This window comes from Mustela putorius, unplaced genomic scaffold (assembly GCF_011764305.1).
Source record: "Mustela putorius furo isolate JIRA1106 unplaced genomic scaffold, ASM1176430v1.1 tig00000135_pilon_pilon_pilon, whole genome shotgun sequence".
NCBI classification, from domain to species: domain Eukaryota; kingdom Metazoa; phylum Chordata; class Mammalia; order Carnivora; family Mustelidae; genus Mustela; species Mustela putorius.
The window spans coordinates 7166587-7187475 of NW_025421292.1; the positions used below are offsets into that span (position 1 = coordinate 7166587).

The window sequence follows — 20889 nt, forward strand, 5'->3', positions numbered from 1 at the left end:
GAGAGGCGCAGGAGTTAACATTCTGCTATGTCACATAACTGGAAATGATTTGGCAATTGCACAAGAGAGTTGTCTCTTTTATTAGCACACTCAAACAGCAGCAGAAAAACAACCTTCCATTTGATTCTTACTGAGATTTATTGTTTTTAATGATGCCACTTTTCAGAAGTATAGTCATGTGCTCACTTAGACAGGCTGACAAAGTGAAAACTTGTATGTGATGCAAAGTACCCTTTGGGCATAGATGAAGACATATATAGTGCAGTGACAAGTCAACTCAAACGCCCACAGCAGACAACAAACCCCACTCTCCCTTTCCCACGATCTGGCTCCCAATTTTGCACCATAGAACCCGCAATGGAAATCTGGCAAAACATAGAACACGGATGGCTGCCAACTGACATGAAAAGTAAATTTTATTAAACATGTTTACATACATGAGTTGTTCATTTTAAAAGCACAGGGGAGTGTTAAGACAAGTGGTCAAAATAGAAAGATACTATCCAATTATAATCAGTTGATTGTTGGCCACTAAGACAGAACGGAATCTAGTAGAAGTGCACCAATGCTCCAGTTCTTCCTGCTCAGCATGGTGAGGAGTGGTCAGTCTGTGCCCTGTGGAATGACGGGCAGATAAATCTGGCATGTGTAAATAATAATAAATAATTCACTTGGTGCAGGCAGTATGTCTATGGATTAAAACCTAGTGTGTACACAGTGTCTACATGTGGTACAGCCCCACGGTAGGAATCTACACCAAAATATTAATTAGAAGGAATTTGGTCCATACTACATCACGTTTTCCAGAGGGTAAAAAATAAAGTCCATCTATAGACATTTCACCCCAAACTCACAGACGGAGTCTGGCTAAAATCTGCAAAATGTCTATAACAAAAATGGATGGCTTAGATTTCTTGGTTATTTCATTATAGTAATTAACGAGCAAACTGTACAAGTACATGCAACATACAAGCTGGCCTAATGTGGAACTAACATACATTATTAAATAATCTTTTGTGGTTTTTTTTTCATTTTTTCTTCTCTTTTTAATTTTTTTAAATTTTATTTTATTTATTTATTTTTTTTTACAAAATGTGCATGCAGCTTTGAACAGTTCCAAGTCATGCTGCTCTATTTGTGTGATCACAAAAATTGAATGACTCATAAAAGGAGGGAGAACATATCAATGCACCTGCAGAGTCTGCAGTTTGTAGCACGTATACAGAATGTCACAAGGGAAATTCAAGGCCAAGAAAAACTCAAATGAAGAAACTACAAGTTGAAATTTGATTTTGTTTTATTCCCCACCCCCAAAGTAAGATACTTTGCATTAAAAAATCAAGCTTTGTGCTTGCATCAATCTCAAAGAAATGTAAACTAAAATTGGATAAAAACATTACTTTAGTGCAGAATATTTCAACTGGAATTTCCAGTGGAATACTGGACAGCTCATACCATGCTCTTTCCAGGGCAGATGGGTGTGTCCACACTGAGACATGGCTGAGAAGCCTGGGCATAGCTGAAAGTGTCTTAGGCTCAAATCTGTTTCTAGTCACCATTCTGGGAAGTCAAAAGTATGATTTAAACATATGAGCATATACTCTTTTGGGGAGATATCAGGAAGAAAAAGTTATTACAAGGAGTGTTTCCCAAAGTACAGTTATGCAGTTAGTTTTAATTCCCAGCATTAGTTGCAGATTGACTTCTTTAAAAGTCTTCCATAAAAGACAATGATAAAAATAAATTAACTTTTTAGAACACAGATTATTTTTCATTTAAGAAGAGTGGTTCTGTGATTATTTGTTTTAGAATATAACTTTTTGTATTCTGGATTTCCACACACAAGACTGAAGGATTCTAAAATGAAAGCCAGCGAAACCCTTCATTGGCCTCATCTTGCCTAGATGTTGAACACTTTGGGGAGATGCCACAGAGACTGTTTCAGCCCTTTTTTGGTGCTTTTCAGGAAAGAAAGGAAGGGTCTTTGTAAGCATCATGAGGCCTGTCATGACATCCAAAAACAAGTGGAAATAACAAATACAGTGAAAAATAAATCAAGAAACCAAAACCCAACAGATAGCACACAAATAAAACACACAGAAGAACAAAACTTCTCAAACACCAGGGAAATAACACTGCTTGTGGTCTGTGCAGAAACATGTAAAATACAACTTTTCAGAGTGAGAGTTTCCAGTTTGTTCAGTTTGGGGTGTGTGCATGCCTGTGTGTGTGTGTGTGTGTGTGTGTGTGTGTGCGCGCGCGCGCGTGCGCGTGTGTGTCTGGATTTGAAGTTTCCTCTTTTTCTGTTTGTCAGAAGCATCAGTGACTCTCACTAGCATGTTGACTCTTACTGTAATTTGATAGACTGCCTTGTTCTGTCATATGAAGCCAGGTTTTAAACAACAAGTGGGACATATTATTGAAAAACTACTACAGGCAAAACACAAGTTGATTGTCTGTCTCCAACAATGCTTTTGATCATGAAATATCTGGTTCAGATTATTATCCTGAAAGGTAGAGTTTCACTGGAATGACTCTGGTATGAGTTCACTATGAGCGGATGCAGGGAGGCCCAGTTGAACTTTCCAGAGATGACTGGGAAGCCCGGCGGGTTAGGGGAGTGAGTGTGGGATCCACCAGGGATGATGGTGGGAACAGCTTGTACCATCCGATTACCATACTGGATAGATCGAGTTCTTCCAACAAGATTTGAGCCACACCCATAAAGCATTTATGGTCCATTCTGCCGTAGTCTCCCCAGACTATCACCTGTGAGACAGAAAAACGCAATGAAACTTGAATGTCACTTTCTTTCACATTTGCAGAGTTGAAAGCAACTCTTCTGTCAAAGTGGGCCAGTCAGGGAAGCAGAGGAAATGAATGTAACTGATACCAAGAAGGTAGAACAGACAGAAAGATACTAACAATAAGGTGCTCAAAGAGACACTTCCCAATAACTTTTAGATTTGATAGAATTCAAGTAATGTTTCCCTAGTCAATGAGGGGTCTTAGCTACATAAACATGTTAAAGAAATAAATATACAAATTCAATACCTTCTTGAGTAACTACTATCTAGTAATGATGTGAGGGCCAGAGAGATATAGAAATTAAAATTTGTGCAAATTAGCCGGGCAAAACAACATATAATTCAATGTCCAGTGGAGTGTGTATACGATGGACTATGTATAAAGAATGAGAATGTGCATTACATTTCTTTTATATTATGTATTTGGTAGTGAAGGGACAGGTTGAAAAATAATTGTAAGTCATTGCTTTTTGAAAATTTGTGTGACAATCCTGATTTGATCAGATGATTAAGAAGTCAGAGAGTTTACAGGCAGTACAATCTGGGTCAGCTCCTACCGGAGTCAGATGACTTATTCAGTCATCTGAGTCACTGGAGTCAGATTACACTTATTCCTCCTCCTAAGTTCTGTTTTCCACTCTTCTGGTCATCTGTGAAGGTTCTCAACTGAACTCGTTCACCCGCTTATACAGGCAGGAGTGGCGAACCATGCCTTTTCAATTTACTGAGTAATTTTGCCAAATTATTTAATCTCTGTGATCCTCATACATAATCTTTCAAATGCGGATTGTGATATTTTAGGCACATGATAGTTAAAATGTTTAAAAGAAGTAATGTAATGGAGTGTCCGGGTGGTGCAGTCGGTTGACCATCTGACCCCTGGTCTTGGGGTTATGAGATGGAGCCCTGAGTTGGGCTCTGTGCTCAGCATGTAGTCTTTTTGGGATTCTCTCTCCCTCTGCTCCTCCTCCCCAACCACGTGCTCTCTCTAAAATAAATACATCTTTAAAAAAAGAAGTAATGGGGGCGCCTGGGTGGCTCAGTGGTTAAAGCCTCTGCCTTCGGCTCAAGTCATGATCCCAGGGTCCTGGGATCGAGCCCCTACCTACATCAGGCTCTCTGACAGCGGGGAGCCTGGCTCCCCCTGTCTCTCTGCCTGCCTCTCTGCCTACTTGTGATCTCTCTCTGTCAAATAAATAAATAAAAAAAAAAAAAAGGAAAGAAGTAATTAATGTATGCAGTTACTTAACAATGTATCTGACATTCACCAGTCCTGAATATTCGCTTTTTCCTTCCTTCCTTCCTCTTTGTATCCCATGTCCGGCACACAGTAATGCTCAATAAACCATTAGCATCATTGGTCTTGATTATCTACCTATCTACCATCCTACCTACCAACTTACTTATCGAGAAGAGGGGATATGGGAAGCAGGGCAAAAGCAGAAGGAGGTGATGGAGAGAGGACAAAAAAGAAAGGAGAGAAAATAAAAATTATGTCTTCCCTTAGATCCATCAGATATTTTCAATACTACATATTGTTTGTATTGTAAATTAACAATCTATTTTTTTCTACTCAAAGATGTCACATTTCTCCTCCCTGAAATCTATTCTCTTCATGTTTGACCACCTCTTTAGTGTTTATATGAATAATGTGGACATTACTATGTAAACAGTCACACTGTTACTGACCTGAAGAACTTTACCCTGTGGGCTTTCGTCAAACACCAGGGACTGTTGATACAAAGGATCAAGGGTTTTTCGTGCAATTCTTGTCTTCTTCTTGGCTATACAGGCCCCGTTTTCCAAAAGATACACTTTGACGTATGGAGCTGAACAAAGTAATATTTAACATATAAGAAGTTAATCCTTCAAGTGAAATTGATTTGATTAGAGAATGTCTTATTAGAGAATTAGAGATGCTTAGTGAAAAGTTTCCTGTTGACTGTTTAAATCATTTCAAATTTCCGGTGCTCCATAAATTCTCTTTCTTAAGACTCTTAATGTTACCACAAGTGGCATTTTCATCATTCCCAGTAAAGTTCTGCCAAGTTAATCTAAGACTGACTGATCTGGGGTACAGCTGGCATCACGATTCAGGTATATAACTGAAAGCTCATTGTTTCCTTTTTATGCTTAAAACTGAAAAAAAAAATTCCATTTGTAAATGTGGAGAAAAAAAATAACCAACACACGCTAAGAAACAATCATAGCTAAACTTTTCTTAATTTAATAATACTCTTCGGGGTGCCTGGGTGGCTCAGTGGGTTAAAGCCTCTGCCTTCGGCTCAGGTCATGATCTCAGGGTCCTGGGATTGAGCCCCACATCAGGCTCTCTGCTCGGCAGGGATCCTGCTTCCTCCTCTCTCTCTGCCCGCCTCTCTGCCTACTTGTGATCTGTCTCTGCCACAGAAATAAATAAAATCTTTAAAAAATAATAATAATACTCTTCCTTATACTTTCTGACAGAATAATTGTACAAGGAAAACCCAGATCCATTTTTATAGAATCAAAGAATACAGAAAAGCTGCCTTTTTAATCAGTCAGATGATGCAAAATGGAGAACACAGAATTCAAATGCAGCAAATATTTTGATTGTTTTGCTTATGTCAGAGTCTCCTGTCCAAACTCAATACCGCCTTTCCTTACCGGGTGTGGACTTGGACCCAGGTTTTTGCGTGAGACTTCGTGCTCTAATAACTTCAACCTCTAACTGGCCCTTTTTATCCTCCATTCCAATTTGAATGTCACCTGCAAGTGGAAAGGAAGCAAATGTCTCAGCTTCTTTGCAGTTACACACAGTTAAAAAAAAAAAAAAATAGAGGTACACGACATTCTCCAGATTGTGATCGTCATGATTTTGATAAAACCCCTCCCATTTAGAGCTCCCTGCTTCTACATTTTTCCCCCTGCCTCCAAATCAGGTTTTGAAATGTTTTCCTTCATTTTTCTGGTACTAATCCATGTTATGAGAGTCCTATATTACTTTATAAATCACTTAATAACAACAAAACTGAAGTATTTTAGTTACTCTTTTAGTCTGGTAGGGTTTCTTATCCTTTATATAATCTAGTGTATAATACTTAGTAAAAGTATAATTATCTGTATTTCTGTTACCTAGAAAAAACCACTATTAATGTTTTGGTGAATATCCCTAGAAACCTCATAAATACTTTTTCTTTAACTCCTTTTCTCCCTTTATTCCTTCTTATCTATCTTTCTATCTCTCATCTATCTCTATCGTGACCATACATCCTCAATTCATTGACCGTAGGGACCAGTGAATGGTCATGTCATTACCTCAACCAGATCCCTGTTGATGGAAATACAAGTTATCTATGTTGTCGTTACTACAAATAATATTGCAATGAACAGCTTTATACAGAATTTTTGCACAGATTTTAAATTATTGGGTCTAGTTAAATGGACAATCAAAAATTCCATGCATATTGCTATGTACCCTTCAGAAAGCTTGTGCCCATTGGCACTACCACCAGAAGTATCTATCCTTCCATTTTCCACACCCACTAATAGGGGTATTAGGAGTATGTCTAATTTTTACCAATCGGATGGTTAAAAAGTGATAATTTGCATATTAATAGACATATCTCTAAATATTTTCAGTTTGTATCTGTTTACATTTTGCCTGTTCATGTCCTTTGGCCATTTTTACTAAAGTGCTCATCGTTTTCTGATTGATATGATAATTAGTTTCTGAAAATGCTAAATGTAATTATTTCTAATTTTTTTCTTAGTTAAATTCTCTCCATTTTCTCAGTTGTGAATTCTCTTTATTTGACAGGTCAGTTGATCAACTTTGTGGCTCTGGATTGTTCATTAGTTTTATAACTCTGTTTTAGACCTCAGCTCCCAGACTTCTCTTTTGTTTTTATTTTATTTTAGTTAAAAAATAAAACTGTTCTATAAGTCTTCTTATTAGTAAAAAAGAGTCCCATTATCTTTCTCAACTTCTTGCCTTCCAAAGGTCACTGCTTTCAAGATTTTCAATATTTTTATCTGATTTATTTTGTACTATTTGGCATCTACCTCCCTATTTCTAAATACTATACATATAAGGTATTTTTCTATATTTTTCAGTTTTAGATATTATTAATTGACTTCTAACTTCATTTTCTCTCACTGTATTCCTACCGCTGCCATATGCTTGACACTTAACTGTTATCCCAATATTGGACTCTATAATTATGATTATGTAACATTACTTAGAAATGAATGAACTAGAATACTGTGCTTACGTCTCATTTCTTGGACAGCTCTTCCTTTTTCCTATACTAAATAAGTGTCTTTTTAAAAAGCATCTGCATACATTTTTATGTATATATATTCAACCCCTTTTTCTCTCCTGCTTGTTGACCTCTTCCAAAAAATCAAACACATTAGGTATTCTGTAATTTTATTTTATGGATTCTGGCAATTTGGACAAAATCTTAATTAATTAATTAATTAATTTTATTATTTATTTTATTTTAATTTTACTTAAATTCAATTAGCCAGCATATAGTACATCATTAGACTTAGATGTAGAGCTCAACAATTCATCAGCTGTGTACAACACCTAGTGCAAATTGCTTTTGAAGCTTGCTGCAGCTGTTATCTTCAGATTTTTCCTCACTATTGTCTTGGGTATCCCAACCATTTCTCTCTTGTGTTAAAGCATTTATTTACTGGATCTTTTTTTTCCTTTTTTAGTTCCTATATTTTTAAGTTCACTTAGTTCATTTTATTGAGGTATATCCTCTAGTCACTTTCTGAGCAATGTTGTGTATGAGGAAAATATTCCAAGACCTTCCTTTGTCAGTATGTTATTTTTTATTCCAGCCTGAAACTTACCTGATAATTCGACTGGCTGTGGTACTCTACGTTGGAAATCAACTGTTACTTGGAATTTTTAAGGTAATACACAGTAGTCGTCTGGATCCCAGTATTATTATTGAGGAATCTGACTTTTGATGGGAATCTGACTTTTGATAATTCCGTATAGAATTATTTTTCCTCTTAGAAAATAGAGGATTTTCCGATCTCTGGTGTTGTGAGAGTCCATGATGATGTGCCTTTGTGGTGACCTATTTTTATGCATTTTGCTGAGAATTCCATGGAATCTCATGTCCTTCAGGGGAATAGCTATTGCACATGCTACATGTCATTTTCTCCTTTCATCATTTTCCTTTTAACTTAATTTAGGGTGTATCTTGCTAGTAGAAGTTTTCAGTTTATCTATCTTTGGTTTGATCCTTTGAAAGATTTTTCCCCATTCCAAGAGCAAAGAAACATCAAGTATTTTTTAGTATTTTCTAGTGTCTTTCTCCACACATGTTCTCTTTTATAATTGAGTATAAAATATATTTATAGGTTCTGAAGTAGGGAGGCAATTTCATTAATCTTTTTTGTTTGTTCAGTTTTGCCAGCATTCTTTACTGAATAATCCATCATCTTTCTATGCTGTGAAATGCTACCCTCATCTTACATTTGGGTCTGTTGTGGACTCTCTATGTTGACAAAGTTTTCTGACAGTTCAAAGATTTATGACTAACTTTATTCATTTCACATCATGTCTCAAATTAGAAACATGCATCAGAAATTAGAATAGTCATTTGAAGCCAGCAATACCCTTGCTCAAATGTTGCTTCTTACTTATATTACTATTATGATACTTTAAATGACCTTGTCGGTCATGAAACATCAGTTTTCCTGTGGGAAAAATGGTTCTTACCCATTGCAGGGGTGGCAAGTGTTTGGCGGCCAACAAGCTGAGCTGGTCCCAGTCCATCAAGAAAATCACTGAATTGACTGTCTGCTCCTAGTCGTACTCCAGGAAATATTAAGCTATTAGCAAAAGGATAAAAATCAAAACATTAGATCTCCTAGAATTCCTTTTATTAATTTCCATTTGACTACTAATTCTGATCACGAATCATAAACATGAGGCAGTTTACATAGACTCTTGGCATTCACTGCCTCTGAACCAAGTATGTGAAGTTCATCACTGACTGAGAAAAGGTCGAAATAAACTCTCAAGTTAAGAGCTGATGTTCTATTCAGGAGGGTGTCTTATAGTTTTTAATATATGAAGTTTTCTGGACATTTACAAATACAAATCCCTACATAAATATATTGTTGACATAAAATATGAGATACTAATTTTTATATCATGAATTTTACATAAATAATTGTTCATGAACATTCAGTAACATTAATGCTAAATTCAAAATGTGCCTGATAATGTCTTCAATATATGTTATAGCAAAGTATAAATTCTTGTTTACAGGTAAAAATGTTTCATTTATTCATTTTTTAATGAACTACATTTTTATATTATCTGAGATTTTCATTCAGTTCAAATGGAAGAGAATTGATTAGACTATGCCCATTTCTTTTTTCTTCAAAATAAAGCATTTTTTTTTAAAAAGACTTTATTTGTTTATGTGAGAGAGAGAGAGCACAAGCAGTGGGAGTGGGAGAGGGAGAAGCAGACTCCCCGACGAGCAGGGAGCCTGATGCGGGGCTCAATCCCAGGACCCAGAGATCACAACCTGAGAAGAAGGTAGGCACTTAACCAGCTGAGCCACCCAGGCGCTGTCCATTTCTTACTCCACCCAACTGCCTGAACTCCCGGGGCTGGAAGCTCCAGCACACAGTGAGTGTGCTCTTCTTGTTCACTGATGTATCCTGGGCAACAAGCACCATTCTTGCTATGTAGCGGGACCTCAGTGAGCATTTTTCAATAAACACATTTCTATAGGGATTTATTGTTTCCAATGTGCTTTTTCACGTATTATTTCCTCATAATCAAGGGAATTAGATAGGGCACATTTGATTGCATTCGGAGACTATGAAAATCAATCTGTAAGAGCCTAAGTGGCTTATCCACAGTGGAGGTAAATATTATTTATTAGTTTTATATCAGAAAATAATGTCTCCTGTCTTTCATTTGCACATTACATTATAATACTTCATCAAATAGTGACACTTTGTCAGCAAGTTCATCTCTGTAACTTTCATTCCTGCTGATGTTTGCTCTTAGCTATATCTTACTGGGAGCATACATACAAATCATTTGATCAAATAAACACTAGTTTCAGGAATAGGAAAGCATGTCATGAACATTAACTTGGCATAATTTTATTTCATCTTCCGAACAAAATTTAAAAATGCCAGTAGAGTAAATATAGTAATAATTTATTATAGTAATGATTTATATTATTAATAAAATAATAATAATATAGTAATAATTTATTACTATTAGATTGGTAAATGAGATTTCTGAATGGCAGTAAGTGAATAATTATAGAAAATTTGTACATGATCAATCCCCAAGTAATCCACTGCAGACTAATAATTTCTTAATTATAAGATCTATCACCTCAGTAAAAGTTTAGTTTTATCAGAAAAATTCTCAAGCGTAGAAAAATGCAGGTTTTTTCTTTTTTGCGAGATCTATATGTAAAAGCATGTAAGTAAAACACAAATCTAGTTATATATTTTTAAGATTTTAAGATATATTTTAAGATTAATTAACTAAAACTCTTTAACAAGAAAAGTAATGAGGAAGATAAATTCTGTTTTTTTTTTCTAAGATAAAAATGAGTGGTGTTTTAAAGACAAAAAAATTATAATTGCTTATTATCAGAGTGTTAGACTTCCAACAACTCAGAAACAAAAAAATAGTTTGGAGAGAAGGAGGAATATGGGAAATCAGTTCTCAATTCTAAATTTCAATTCAGATTTTGGTGACTGGACCAGATAATGAGTTTTCCCACATGAAAATAACCCATTAAATGTAGCATTTCTACAGTAAACATCCAGGAAGGGACTATTGTGAGTTTTCTGGATGATGGAGACCGGTTTATTTATGTTAACTCAGCTTTTCTTCATACCTTTGAAAAGTCTGAGTGACCAGGTGCAGCAGAGTGTCCCTGTATACATATCATAATAGGTAAGGCTGTTTAAAACATGGAGGGTTGAACCCCTAGTTAAGTAGAGAAGCTCCACTGAAACCGCTGGCAGCTGTTATTTTTACCTTTGACCACACAACTGGTGGTTCTAAAGCCAAACAGAGGTGCTGACATCACTTACTTTCCCTCGGAGCTGTAACTGTTGATGCTGCCATCAGTAGACTCTCGACTTGGTTGCCTTACCATCTTCCTCATTTCGGCTGCCATTCCTGTTTCTGTGCTTCTCTGGATGGTGCTTTTTAACTTCTTGTGGCCTGACTCTGACAAGAGAGAGGAAAAGAAACTCTAAGTTTTGTTTAGACCATCTCTCCCCAAATACTGACTGATTCTGCAAATAAAACAATGATGCATATAATTAAAAGTTTACTCAGAAAAAGAGAGTCTAAGAGAATGATCTGGTTAGCTACATCTCTTTGCCAACATATGCTTTGGCCAAGAGGGTAGTCGTGGAGGGCAGACCACTGCCCCAGGCCCAGAGACGGCCTGAACCTCAGTGAACCAAAATGAGCTCATTGTAACATTGCTGCTGAAGTGACCACTGCAGTGAAAAGCGGGATTTGGCACTGAACGGCATTATGTGGAAAGATGAGGCCAAAGAACCTAAAAGATTTTTCCTCAGTCTGGAGTGTTCCAAATGTATGGGAACAGACCTAATGATTGGGCCTTGTCCTTTAAAGGAGGAGATGCGCAGGGAACCAGACATGGAAAATAGCACAGTTTTGACCATTTTATCAATAATCCCATAAAGAGAAACGGTAGTATTTCGTTTAATGCTTTTTGAAACACTTGACCATACACAGGCTCATTTGAGATGGCACAGAGCATACCTATGCTCCATAGGACAGGTATTATCTTAACTCGAAGCCTTTTGGCTCTCTCATGGCTTGTCACCTCAGCTGCATGACTTCTGACTGGCAGTTTTGGGTGTGAGTCTCTTTTTGTATCTTGAATTATAATGACCGATCATTTTCTTGACAAATTCTAAGTTCAGAGCAACCCTCCTCAAGCCACTTTGAGACACACTAACCGGCATTCTACTCATACCATGGAAATGAAATTCTAAAACACTTATCGGATTAGAACAGTATCAAAGTGTTAGACAAATACTTAGACTTTTAATACCCGCCCCAGTTTTAACATCTACACATTTGATACACATTTCTGATTTTCTTTCAATTTTCCATACAGCAGCCTTTAATACCCATTAATATATGCTCTGTATGCATCTATGTATGTGTATAAACACAGAAAGGCTCCAACCCCCATAAAACCTTTGTGAAGTAGGTGCCCCCAAACATTCCTAGATTAACCATAGGAAAGACTGCTGTTTTCCTCTCCTATTTGGTCACTGCAATCCTTTTGTACTTTGCCTAATTAAAAAAAAAATTGATTATGCTATATGGACTCAGTGATGAATATTCTCTACATAAGAGCCATGGCAGTTCCTTAAAAACATAAATCTGAATATGTCATTCCCTTGCTCAAGATCTTGTGCCGGTTTATCATCAAAACTAAAAGAAAAGCCAAAATTGTTACTATGGTTCGTAAAATGCTCCCGGCCTCCTCTCAGATCTCACGCGCTGCCTGTCTTCCTGTCCTTGCTCTCCCGTTGCATGGTCTTCCTGAATTTTCTTGAACACTCCAAGCATGCTGCTTCAGGGCCTGCCTTCCTGTCTTTCCCTTCTGAATTTCTTGCCTTGCTTCCTCACTTTGTTCAGGTCTCTGTGCAAATGTCACCCCCTCAGAGAGGCTTTTTCTCATCCTTATCATTTTCCATCTCCTTGCCATGCTTGGTATTTCTTTATAGCGCTGCTCTGCATTAAACTTCTATTATTTGTTTCCCCAATTAGAATTTCATCTCTAGGAGGAGAGGAACATTGTGAATATTGCTCACTGTTATCCCTAGTGTCTAGAACATTGTTAGAAACTCAGTAACAAGATCACACATTTTCCTCATTCCGTTTAATGTAACTATAATACAAACATGTCTCTATTTTTTTAAAATGATTGCACCATTAGGTGGTGTCATAATTAAGGCATCTCCGTACTGATGAGCTCTTGGAATGTTTCCAGTTTACAGGAGAGTTTTTATAGAACAAATGTCTAGAGGTTGCATGCCAGTGAAAGGGTAGGAATCTGTTTTGTCTTAATAGCTATTCCTAAATTGCCATTTAGAAACATAGTAATTTAAATCACTCCTACCAACATTCATATGGATGTACCCACTTTCCCACCCTTAGATGGGATTCTTTACTCTTCCCCCTTCTAGACGCTATCTTGCCTATTTGACTTGTCATTGTAGAATTTGTACACTTACTGAAGGTAGTGACTTCATTTATTGACTTTCTAGTGCTGTTTGATTGATTGACTGATTGTGCCTTCTTCTCAAATGCAGCTCCTTTATGAAGTCACTATGGTAGAGCAACATTTCATTCATGCACCCATACTGGCTACAGTCCACTTCGGGGGTAAAAGGCAAGCTCCAGCCCTGTGTTACTGAAGGGAGCTAAGCAGTGTTATGCAAATGTTTCCCCAAAGCTGTGGGAGGCAATAAACCCAGGGTGGGACACCAAATTCTTACTGAGAAAAAGGACTATCATAGCTAGAAAAACGAGAGCAAACTTGAAATCTAAATGGTGTGGTGACTCTGGAAACTGGAGGAGAAACAGTTAAGACAATCAGTAGTGGGGAAGTTTGGTTACTTGTTCATTCAGTTTTTCATGTACCCATCCAACAAATATTTACTAAGCACCTACTATGTTTCACACACGATTCTGGTGCTGGGGATATATTGATGAATGACAAAGTTCCTGCTATCATGGAGCTTACATTCTCATGTGTGTATACAATCAAGGTAATGAACAAATAAACAAATATATGCTTGGTAATAAGCGCTATGGAAAAAAACCATGAATGATAAGCGGGGAGAGAGAGTGACAGGGTAGAGCGGCAATGATTTTATTATAAAGGGGTTATGGTCTCATTAATCATCAGTCCGGAGCAAGTGAGGACACAGGCTGTGAGGGAACAGCGAAGCAACATGGGTGGCGGGACTGGTCCTGCTGACTGCGTGGGAGGAGGCTTGTGAGTAATGGTGATCGGAGGGGGCCACTGTCTTCTCAGTCGTGCACAGCTTTCCTCTGCAGCCTTTCCAATGTTGATGTTGACTCTGGCCAAAACGCTCTGTGGCCAGAGATCTCAGGGCTCTGTGTGCACCTGGCAGTGCAGGTGACAGATGCAGAGTGGGCTCATCAAGTAGGCTATCATTTCCTAACACAGGTTTCACAAGGTTGTCACTTAATACATATTTGTTCAAGGAATGAAAAATTAAAAGTGAAGTCTACTAATTTGTTTACATAATTTAATTGGGACATCAAGTATACTTAACAAAGGGTATATTTACAGAGTGCCCTAACATTCTTAGAGTAGTTTTAAAACTTAATAGCTTCCAAAATGGAAATGCTACCCACTCTGAGAGAACATCATTTGACAAGCTGGTTATTCAACTTTCTTTTAGAGTTACTTAATTTTATGAATTTGAATATATTTTTAATTTTAAAGTTTTCGTTTTAGTCCTTTTGAAGACAGCAAATATGGACTGATACCTAGTTTTTGTCTTATTCATATTAATAAATATTCAATGAAAAGAGATTTGATGAACTACACAATTTACAAAGGCCCAGGTAAAAACTGCATAAACAGTTCTAGCTATTAATTTGTCTTCTTTAAATTCACAATAGCTTTAAGACTATTAAGAATGCAAGGGTTGCAAAAACTTTGTTTTGTAGATGTGGAAACTCATTTTGGAGAATTTTAACTCATGCAACAAATACTTGTTCAGCGGTTACACTGAGCTTTTTCCAGATCCTGGTGAAACAGCAATGAACGCAGCAGACAAAAATCCCTGCCCTAATGGATCGTACACTCTAGTGAGTATAATGATTTGCTCAAAATTATGACAGTGAGCAGCAGAAGCTGGATTGGATCAGTCTTGTGACCATTCCTTTATACCACAATTTAGGAAAACACAGTCTAATTTCATTTTACAAACAGAACAGTGGTTTAGCTACACAGATATTTTCATGTACACATTCTCATATGGGCTTACAAATTCATTTAAAAATTTTGTTAAAAGCACATATAGTCTATACAAGTACAAAGGTATATAATTATCTAAATCTGTCTCTGTAAATATGTTGTGACTATAGCATACATATATGTTCCATATATGTAATTTTAAAAATATCAATACCATGCATTAAACTACTAAATGACATCACCATTATTTAACAATTATTTGTATCCATTGAAGAATCATTTACCTGGTTAAGACATGAAGTCTCCTATCAAATCTTGATATGAAACCTTTGACTTGAAAATACTGTCCCAAATATTATACAAAGAACAAAAGGATTAGAAAACTCACCTATTTTAATACTCTGTATTCAGAAACACATGAAAAAAAATCAGTAAAATCCTTATCATTTGGGAACAATTATTTTCCCCTGCTTTGGAAGAACTTTCCCTTCCAGAATGTCTTCTTTACATATTAATTATTTCTTTCTTTTCATAGTAAGAGATATATGTTACATTTAGAAACAACCCCTTGATGTATTAATTCATTCTGTAAATACTCATTGAGCACCAAGTACCTATAGTCTAATTGGTAGTTTTCTAGATGTTGGAGCCACAACAGTCATAAGACAGGATAGTACACATGAGCAATTAAATAAGTTATGATAATTTTAGAGCTGGTAGTCATCATGAAAAACAAAAACAAAAAGAAGAGACTCTCCCAGTGGAGTGAGTTACTTTTGATCCACTGGGCAGAGAGGGCCACTTCTTTTTTTTTTTTTTTTTAAGATTTTATTTATTTATTTGACAGACAGAGATCACAAGTAGGCAGAGAGGCAGGCAGAGAGAGAGGAGGAAGAAGGCTCCCTGCCGGGGAGGGAGCCTGATGCGGGGCTCGATCCCAGGACCCTGAGATCATGACCTGAGCTGAAGGCAGAGGCTTTAACCCACTGAGCCACCCAGGAACCTGGAGAAGGCCACTTCTGAGAACGTAAAATAGGAACCAGCTTTGCAAGGATCTGAAGGAAGTATTATCTAGGCAGAAGGAGCCAGGTGCAAGAGCCTGAAAAGTGATGAACTTTCCTTGGCTCGTCTGAGAAAGCTCTGAAAAGCTGAAGTAAGATGGATGAGGAGAAGATGGGACTGGGAGAGTCTGTAAGACCTGGGGGTGGGGGGGGGAGCTGCTGGAAAACAACCCGGGTTTTGTTCTGAGTATAATGGGAAGCCACGGAGAAGGGTTGTGATCTGATTTACATTTTCAAAGCATTGTTCTAGCTATTGTGTGGAGGATGAATTGTAGGAACTAGAAGTGGAAAGTTACTTTCCGAACTAAGAAGAGATAAATAGTGACTTAGGTTAGGGAAGTAGCAGCAGAGATCAGGGAAGAGGGTAAGCTTCGATTATATTCTGAAGCAGAATGGACAGTACTTGCCCAATTAGATGTCTAAGTGGTTCAGAAAGAAGAACAAATCCATTGACTTTGAGGTTTTTCGTCAGGATAACTAGTTGAATGGTAGTGTCATTTACTGAAAAGGAAGAATTCAGTAAATGGTGGAAATGATGAGTTCCCTTGTAGATGTTTGAGGGGCTTCCTAAATAGCCATGTGGACAGTAAAGGAGGAAGTGGGTGTATGATCAGGACCACCAGGGACAGGCTAGGGTTGGAATTAGGACAAGTGGTACTTAGACACACAGACAGGATATATTGGCATACAGATGGAATTAAAAATCTACAGTACTTATGAGGAATTTAAGAAACAAGACAGAGGATCTTAGGGGAAGGGAGGGGAAAGATGAAACCAGAGAGGGAGACAAACCGTAAGAGCCTCTTAATCTCAGGAAATAAACTGAGGAAATAAACTGCTGAAGTGGAGGGGTGGGAGAGATGGGGCGGCTGAGTGATGGACACTGGAGAGGGTATATGCTGTGGTGAGTGCTGTGAATTGTGTAAGACTGATGAATCACAGACGTGTACCCCTGAAAAAAATAATACAGTATATGTTAATAACAAAAATCAATAGTACTAAATGTAATAGGGAGGAAGTATAGATAGAGATAAAAATAATAGACAAAATATTGGTGAGTGCTGTGAAGTGTGTAAACCTGGTGATTCACAGACCTGTACCCCTGGGGATAAAAATATATGTTTATAAAAAATAAAAAATTTAAAAAAAAATAATAGACAAAATAGAGCCCAGGCTATTTTCCATATTTAGAGGTCCTGAAGAACGTCAAGACTGTTAAAGAGCATACAAAGGAAGGCAATTTAAGGCATGGGGGAAAATGGTAAGTGTCATGGTGCAGAAATCGGAAGAATAAAGTGTTATAGGTAAACAAAACAAAACAAAACAAAAGTGTTGTTTACCACTTAGAATTTTAGTAAGAAAGAGACACAGTGTGCCTGGGTGGCTCAGTCAGTTAAGCATCTGCCTTGGGCTCAGGTCATCAAGTCCCTCATCGGGCTCTCAGCTCAGTGGGGAGCCTACTTTTCCTCTACCCTCCACTGAGCTAGTGCTTGAGCATTCTCTCTCTCTCTCTCAAATAAATAAACAAAATCTTAAAAAGAATAAAATAGGCACAGAAGTGATGATAAGGGCCCAGCTCCAGGGAGATCACTGATTTTTTTTTTTAAGATTTTATTTATGTATTTGACAGACAGAGATCACAAGTAGGCAGAGGCAGGTGGGGAGGGGGCACAGGCTCCCCACTAAGCAGAGAAACTGATGTGGGGCTCAATCCCAGGAGCCTGAGATCATGACTTGAGCCCCAGGCAGAGGCCCAACCCACTGAGCCACCCAGGCACCCCGGAGATGACTGATTTTAAGCATAGATTTGGTGAAGAAGTAGGGCTGGGACTTTAAAGAAATGGCCAATCAGAGGAGAGAATGAGAAATAAGTAACTACAGGGAGCTCCTATGACTATTTTTTTTTATTGTTATTTTATTTTTTTATTTTTTATAAACATATATTTTTATCCCCAGGGGTACAGGTCTGTGAATCACCAGGTTTTGAAAAGGTTTGTTGTGATTGAGCGGTACTATTTAAAGAGTTGCACAGGATATGTAAAGGTTGTCTATTTTTTTTTTTTAAAGATTTTATTTATTTATTTATTTGTCAGAGAGAGAGGGAGAGAGAGCGAGCACAGGCAGAAAGAATGGCAGGCAGAGGCAGAGGGAGAAGCAGGATCCCTGCCGAGCAAGGAGCCTGATGTGGGACTCGATCCCAGGACGCTGGGATCATGACCTGAGCCGAAGGCAGCTGCTCAACCAACTGAGCCACCCAGGCGTCCCAAGGTTGTTTATTTTTTAAGATATGTGACATTAGAGCCTGTTTCTATGTGGATGGGAATGGTTAAATGCATAAGATAAAACATAACATTTTCAGATCTAATATTATTGATTGGAAAGGTAGATTAAAAATAGATCATGTCGGGGCGCCTGGGTGGCTCAGTGGGTTAGGGTCTCTGCCTTCAGCTCAAGTCATGATCCCGGGGTCCCGGGATTGAGCCCCGCATCGGGCTCTCTGCTCCACAGGGAGCCTATTTCCTCCTGCCTCTCTGCCTAGTTGTGATTTCTCTCTGTCAAATAAATAAAATATATATATATAAAACAAAAAATAACATAGATCATGTCTGACAAATCGTCTTTCCATCAAAGTATTCTCTAATGTCCAATGAATAGTCAATTTTGTCAATTAATTGGAAAAATAAGTAAAAGACTAGCATTTAGTTGATTAAACAATTTGGATCCAAAAGATTAAATGCAGTAATATCCTACTAGCTCATGAAGAAAAACTATAGAGAAGAAGAGTCTTTTGGTTAGTCTGAAAATGAAACTGAGATCAGTGATAAAAATTATTATTTTTTTATGTACAGAGACAAAATTCAGTTGTGTTTTTAAAAAGAAAAGTTGTTATAGTTAATATGTTCTGGTCATTCATTCCCTTGGTTACTTACTCAACAAACTATTCTCTGAGTGCTTTGGCTCCAGGGCAGTATATGGAAGAGTAGAAAGGAAAGAGGCCCTGACCCCAGCCACGTCACTGCCGAACCGGACAGACTGACAAGCGGACGTTTAATTGTGATTCAGTCTAAGTACAACACAGAGGACTTATTTTATATTTATCTAGCCTTAGGTATTTGTCTTATGTATATACTCAGTAATATGGAGAGAGGAAGAGAAAGGGAAGAGAAGGAACAATTTAAACAGCGAGTATGTGTCTGCGCTGGCATTGCCACTAACCGAACATGTAACCTGGTGAGGTCATGAGATGAGAAATGCAAATCTTCTCTTCCTTTACTTTGTTTCAGTTCCTGAAGAGAATCTGGTATTTATGATCTCTAAAAGAGGCTTCCTAAAAAAAAAAACAAAACCCCAAAACAACCAACCCCTTTATCTGGTGTGCAAACGAAGCAGCAGCAATTACAGACAAACTGACAGTACTGGATACACTGGGAGGCGAGATCAGTATCCCAGGGATTTTGAAAGGGAATTTTAACTCCATGCAAGTGATGAGTGGGGGGTGGGGTGGGATTTGTATTTTAGGTTAAGAGAGCAGCATATTTAAAGGTCCTGACATGATAAAGAACATAGTCCCCTGAGAAAGCTACCTTTCCAGAATGCCCACACTTCTGTGAATGGTGAGAGAGGGTGCCAGGGCAGGCTCACACAGGTCTCTCCTCTAAGGCTCTCAAGATGTACCATTACGTATCATTTGGGTGGCTGTTGTACTGTTATTAATTAATGTTATTAATGTTCTTAATCATCTCAAGGTCTTGGTCTTCCATAATGCCAATATTACCCATATAAAGTTATGTGTAATTTGTATTACATACAACCTGATATAGAGGTAGACTCAAAGGTCTTCAATAATCATTCTTTACCCCTTTGTTTGATGTCCGATGCTCCCAATGTTGTCATAACCATGTAGAAATCTTGGAGGTAATCTGTTTTAATAGTGCCACGGCTTTTCTTTCCAAGTTTTTAAACAAACAAAAATGTTCCTTTTCAGTAATGCCAAAGTTTTTAAAATATATTTTGTCCCAATCCAAATAAGTACAACTTATAAAAACTTCATAGATCTGGAGATTATTTTTAGAAAATTGCATGAAGGCTCTTTGACTTTATGGGTTCCCTCCTTTAACCTCCATGTTAATCCTACAGCCATAAAGTCCACAATTTTCCTTTCTTCTTCTTTTTTCCAGAGACTTAAAATGAAAGAAATACAGTGGTTGAGAAAATAAAATAATAAATAATAATAAAATATAATCATAATTATATATCATATATAATTATATTATATGTAAGTACTTACATATATTATATGTCTATATTATATTATATATAAATATAATAAAAATAAATTAAATAAAATTAAAAAATAAAAATAGTATCATTAAGAATTTTCTTGTGAGACAATGGAATAATTCCCTTGATGATATTTTCAGAATACTTCAAAATCTTTGTTAGCTATGTGCCTATCCTTTTTTTATTTCACTGCCATAATCCAAGAGGTAAAATGTTTTCTTTTGCTGCCATACTTTAAGTTCTCTGAAGCTACGACTTTAGAAAAGGGATTCATCTGAACTGAACACTACCCTGTATTTTTCCAGCTCTTCTGTGGCTAATAATTCTCTGGTCAGAGGCCTGGTGTTGCTCCGAGCTGCTGTACGGCCTGCCTGTCATAGCCGCTCACTTCACTCAACCACACTTGATCTTTTCAGCAAAATATCTGCCAAAGTCACAGTGATTTTCCCTCCTGCCTGGCTGGTGAAAATGTCAGCAATAGCAAGTTTGAGATGCTCTTTTAAATAATTTTCATATTGAATTTGATAAGGCTGCCAAAAAATATTTAGATGAAGAGGTTTACCGTCACTGAAACATACCATCTGCACCATATCCTATTTTGGCCAAATGGGAGCAGTCAAATGCGGAACTTCTCACTGCTGCAAACTGATTTTGTAGTCTTGGTGTTTCCACAGTGTTTCAGTGTTATGGACTCCTCCCCTGATCCAATACATAGGTTGAAATTCTAACCCT

At 37.3% G+C, this 20889-nt stretch overlaps 1 protein-coding gene across 50 annotated transcripts in view; it reads right to left on the reverse strand.

Moving 5' to 3' along the window:
- Positions 1–398: 398 nt before the first annotated feature.
- Positions 399–20889, reverse strand: part of LOC101689183 (regulating synaptic membrane exocytosis protein 1) — a 191661-nt gene continuing 171170 nt past the window's right edge. For all 50 annotated transcript variants that reach the window (XM_045074795.1, XM_045074835.1, XM_045074798.1 and 47 more), the window contains 5 exons: positions 10899–11037; positions 8536–8648; positions 5454–5555; positions 4497–4636; positions 399–2769 (listed from right to left, as the gene is read on the reverse strand). In XM_045074795.1, coding sequence (XP_044930730.1) covers positions 2551–2769; positions 4497–4636; positions 5454–5555; positions 8536–8648; positions 10899–11037 — 713 coding nt within the window. In that variant the 3' untranslated portion in view covers positions 399–2550. The remainder of the gene's footprint in view (positions 2770–4496; positions 4637–5453; positions 5556–8535; positions 8649–10898; positions 11038–20889) is intronic.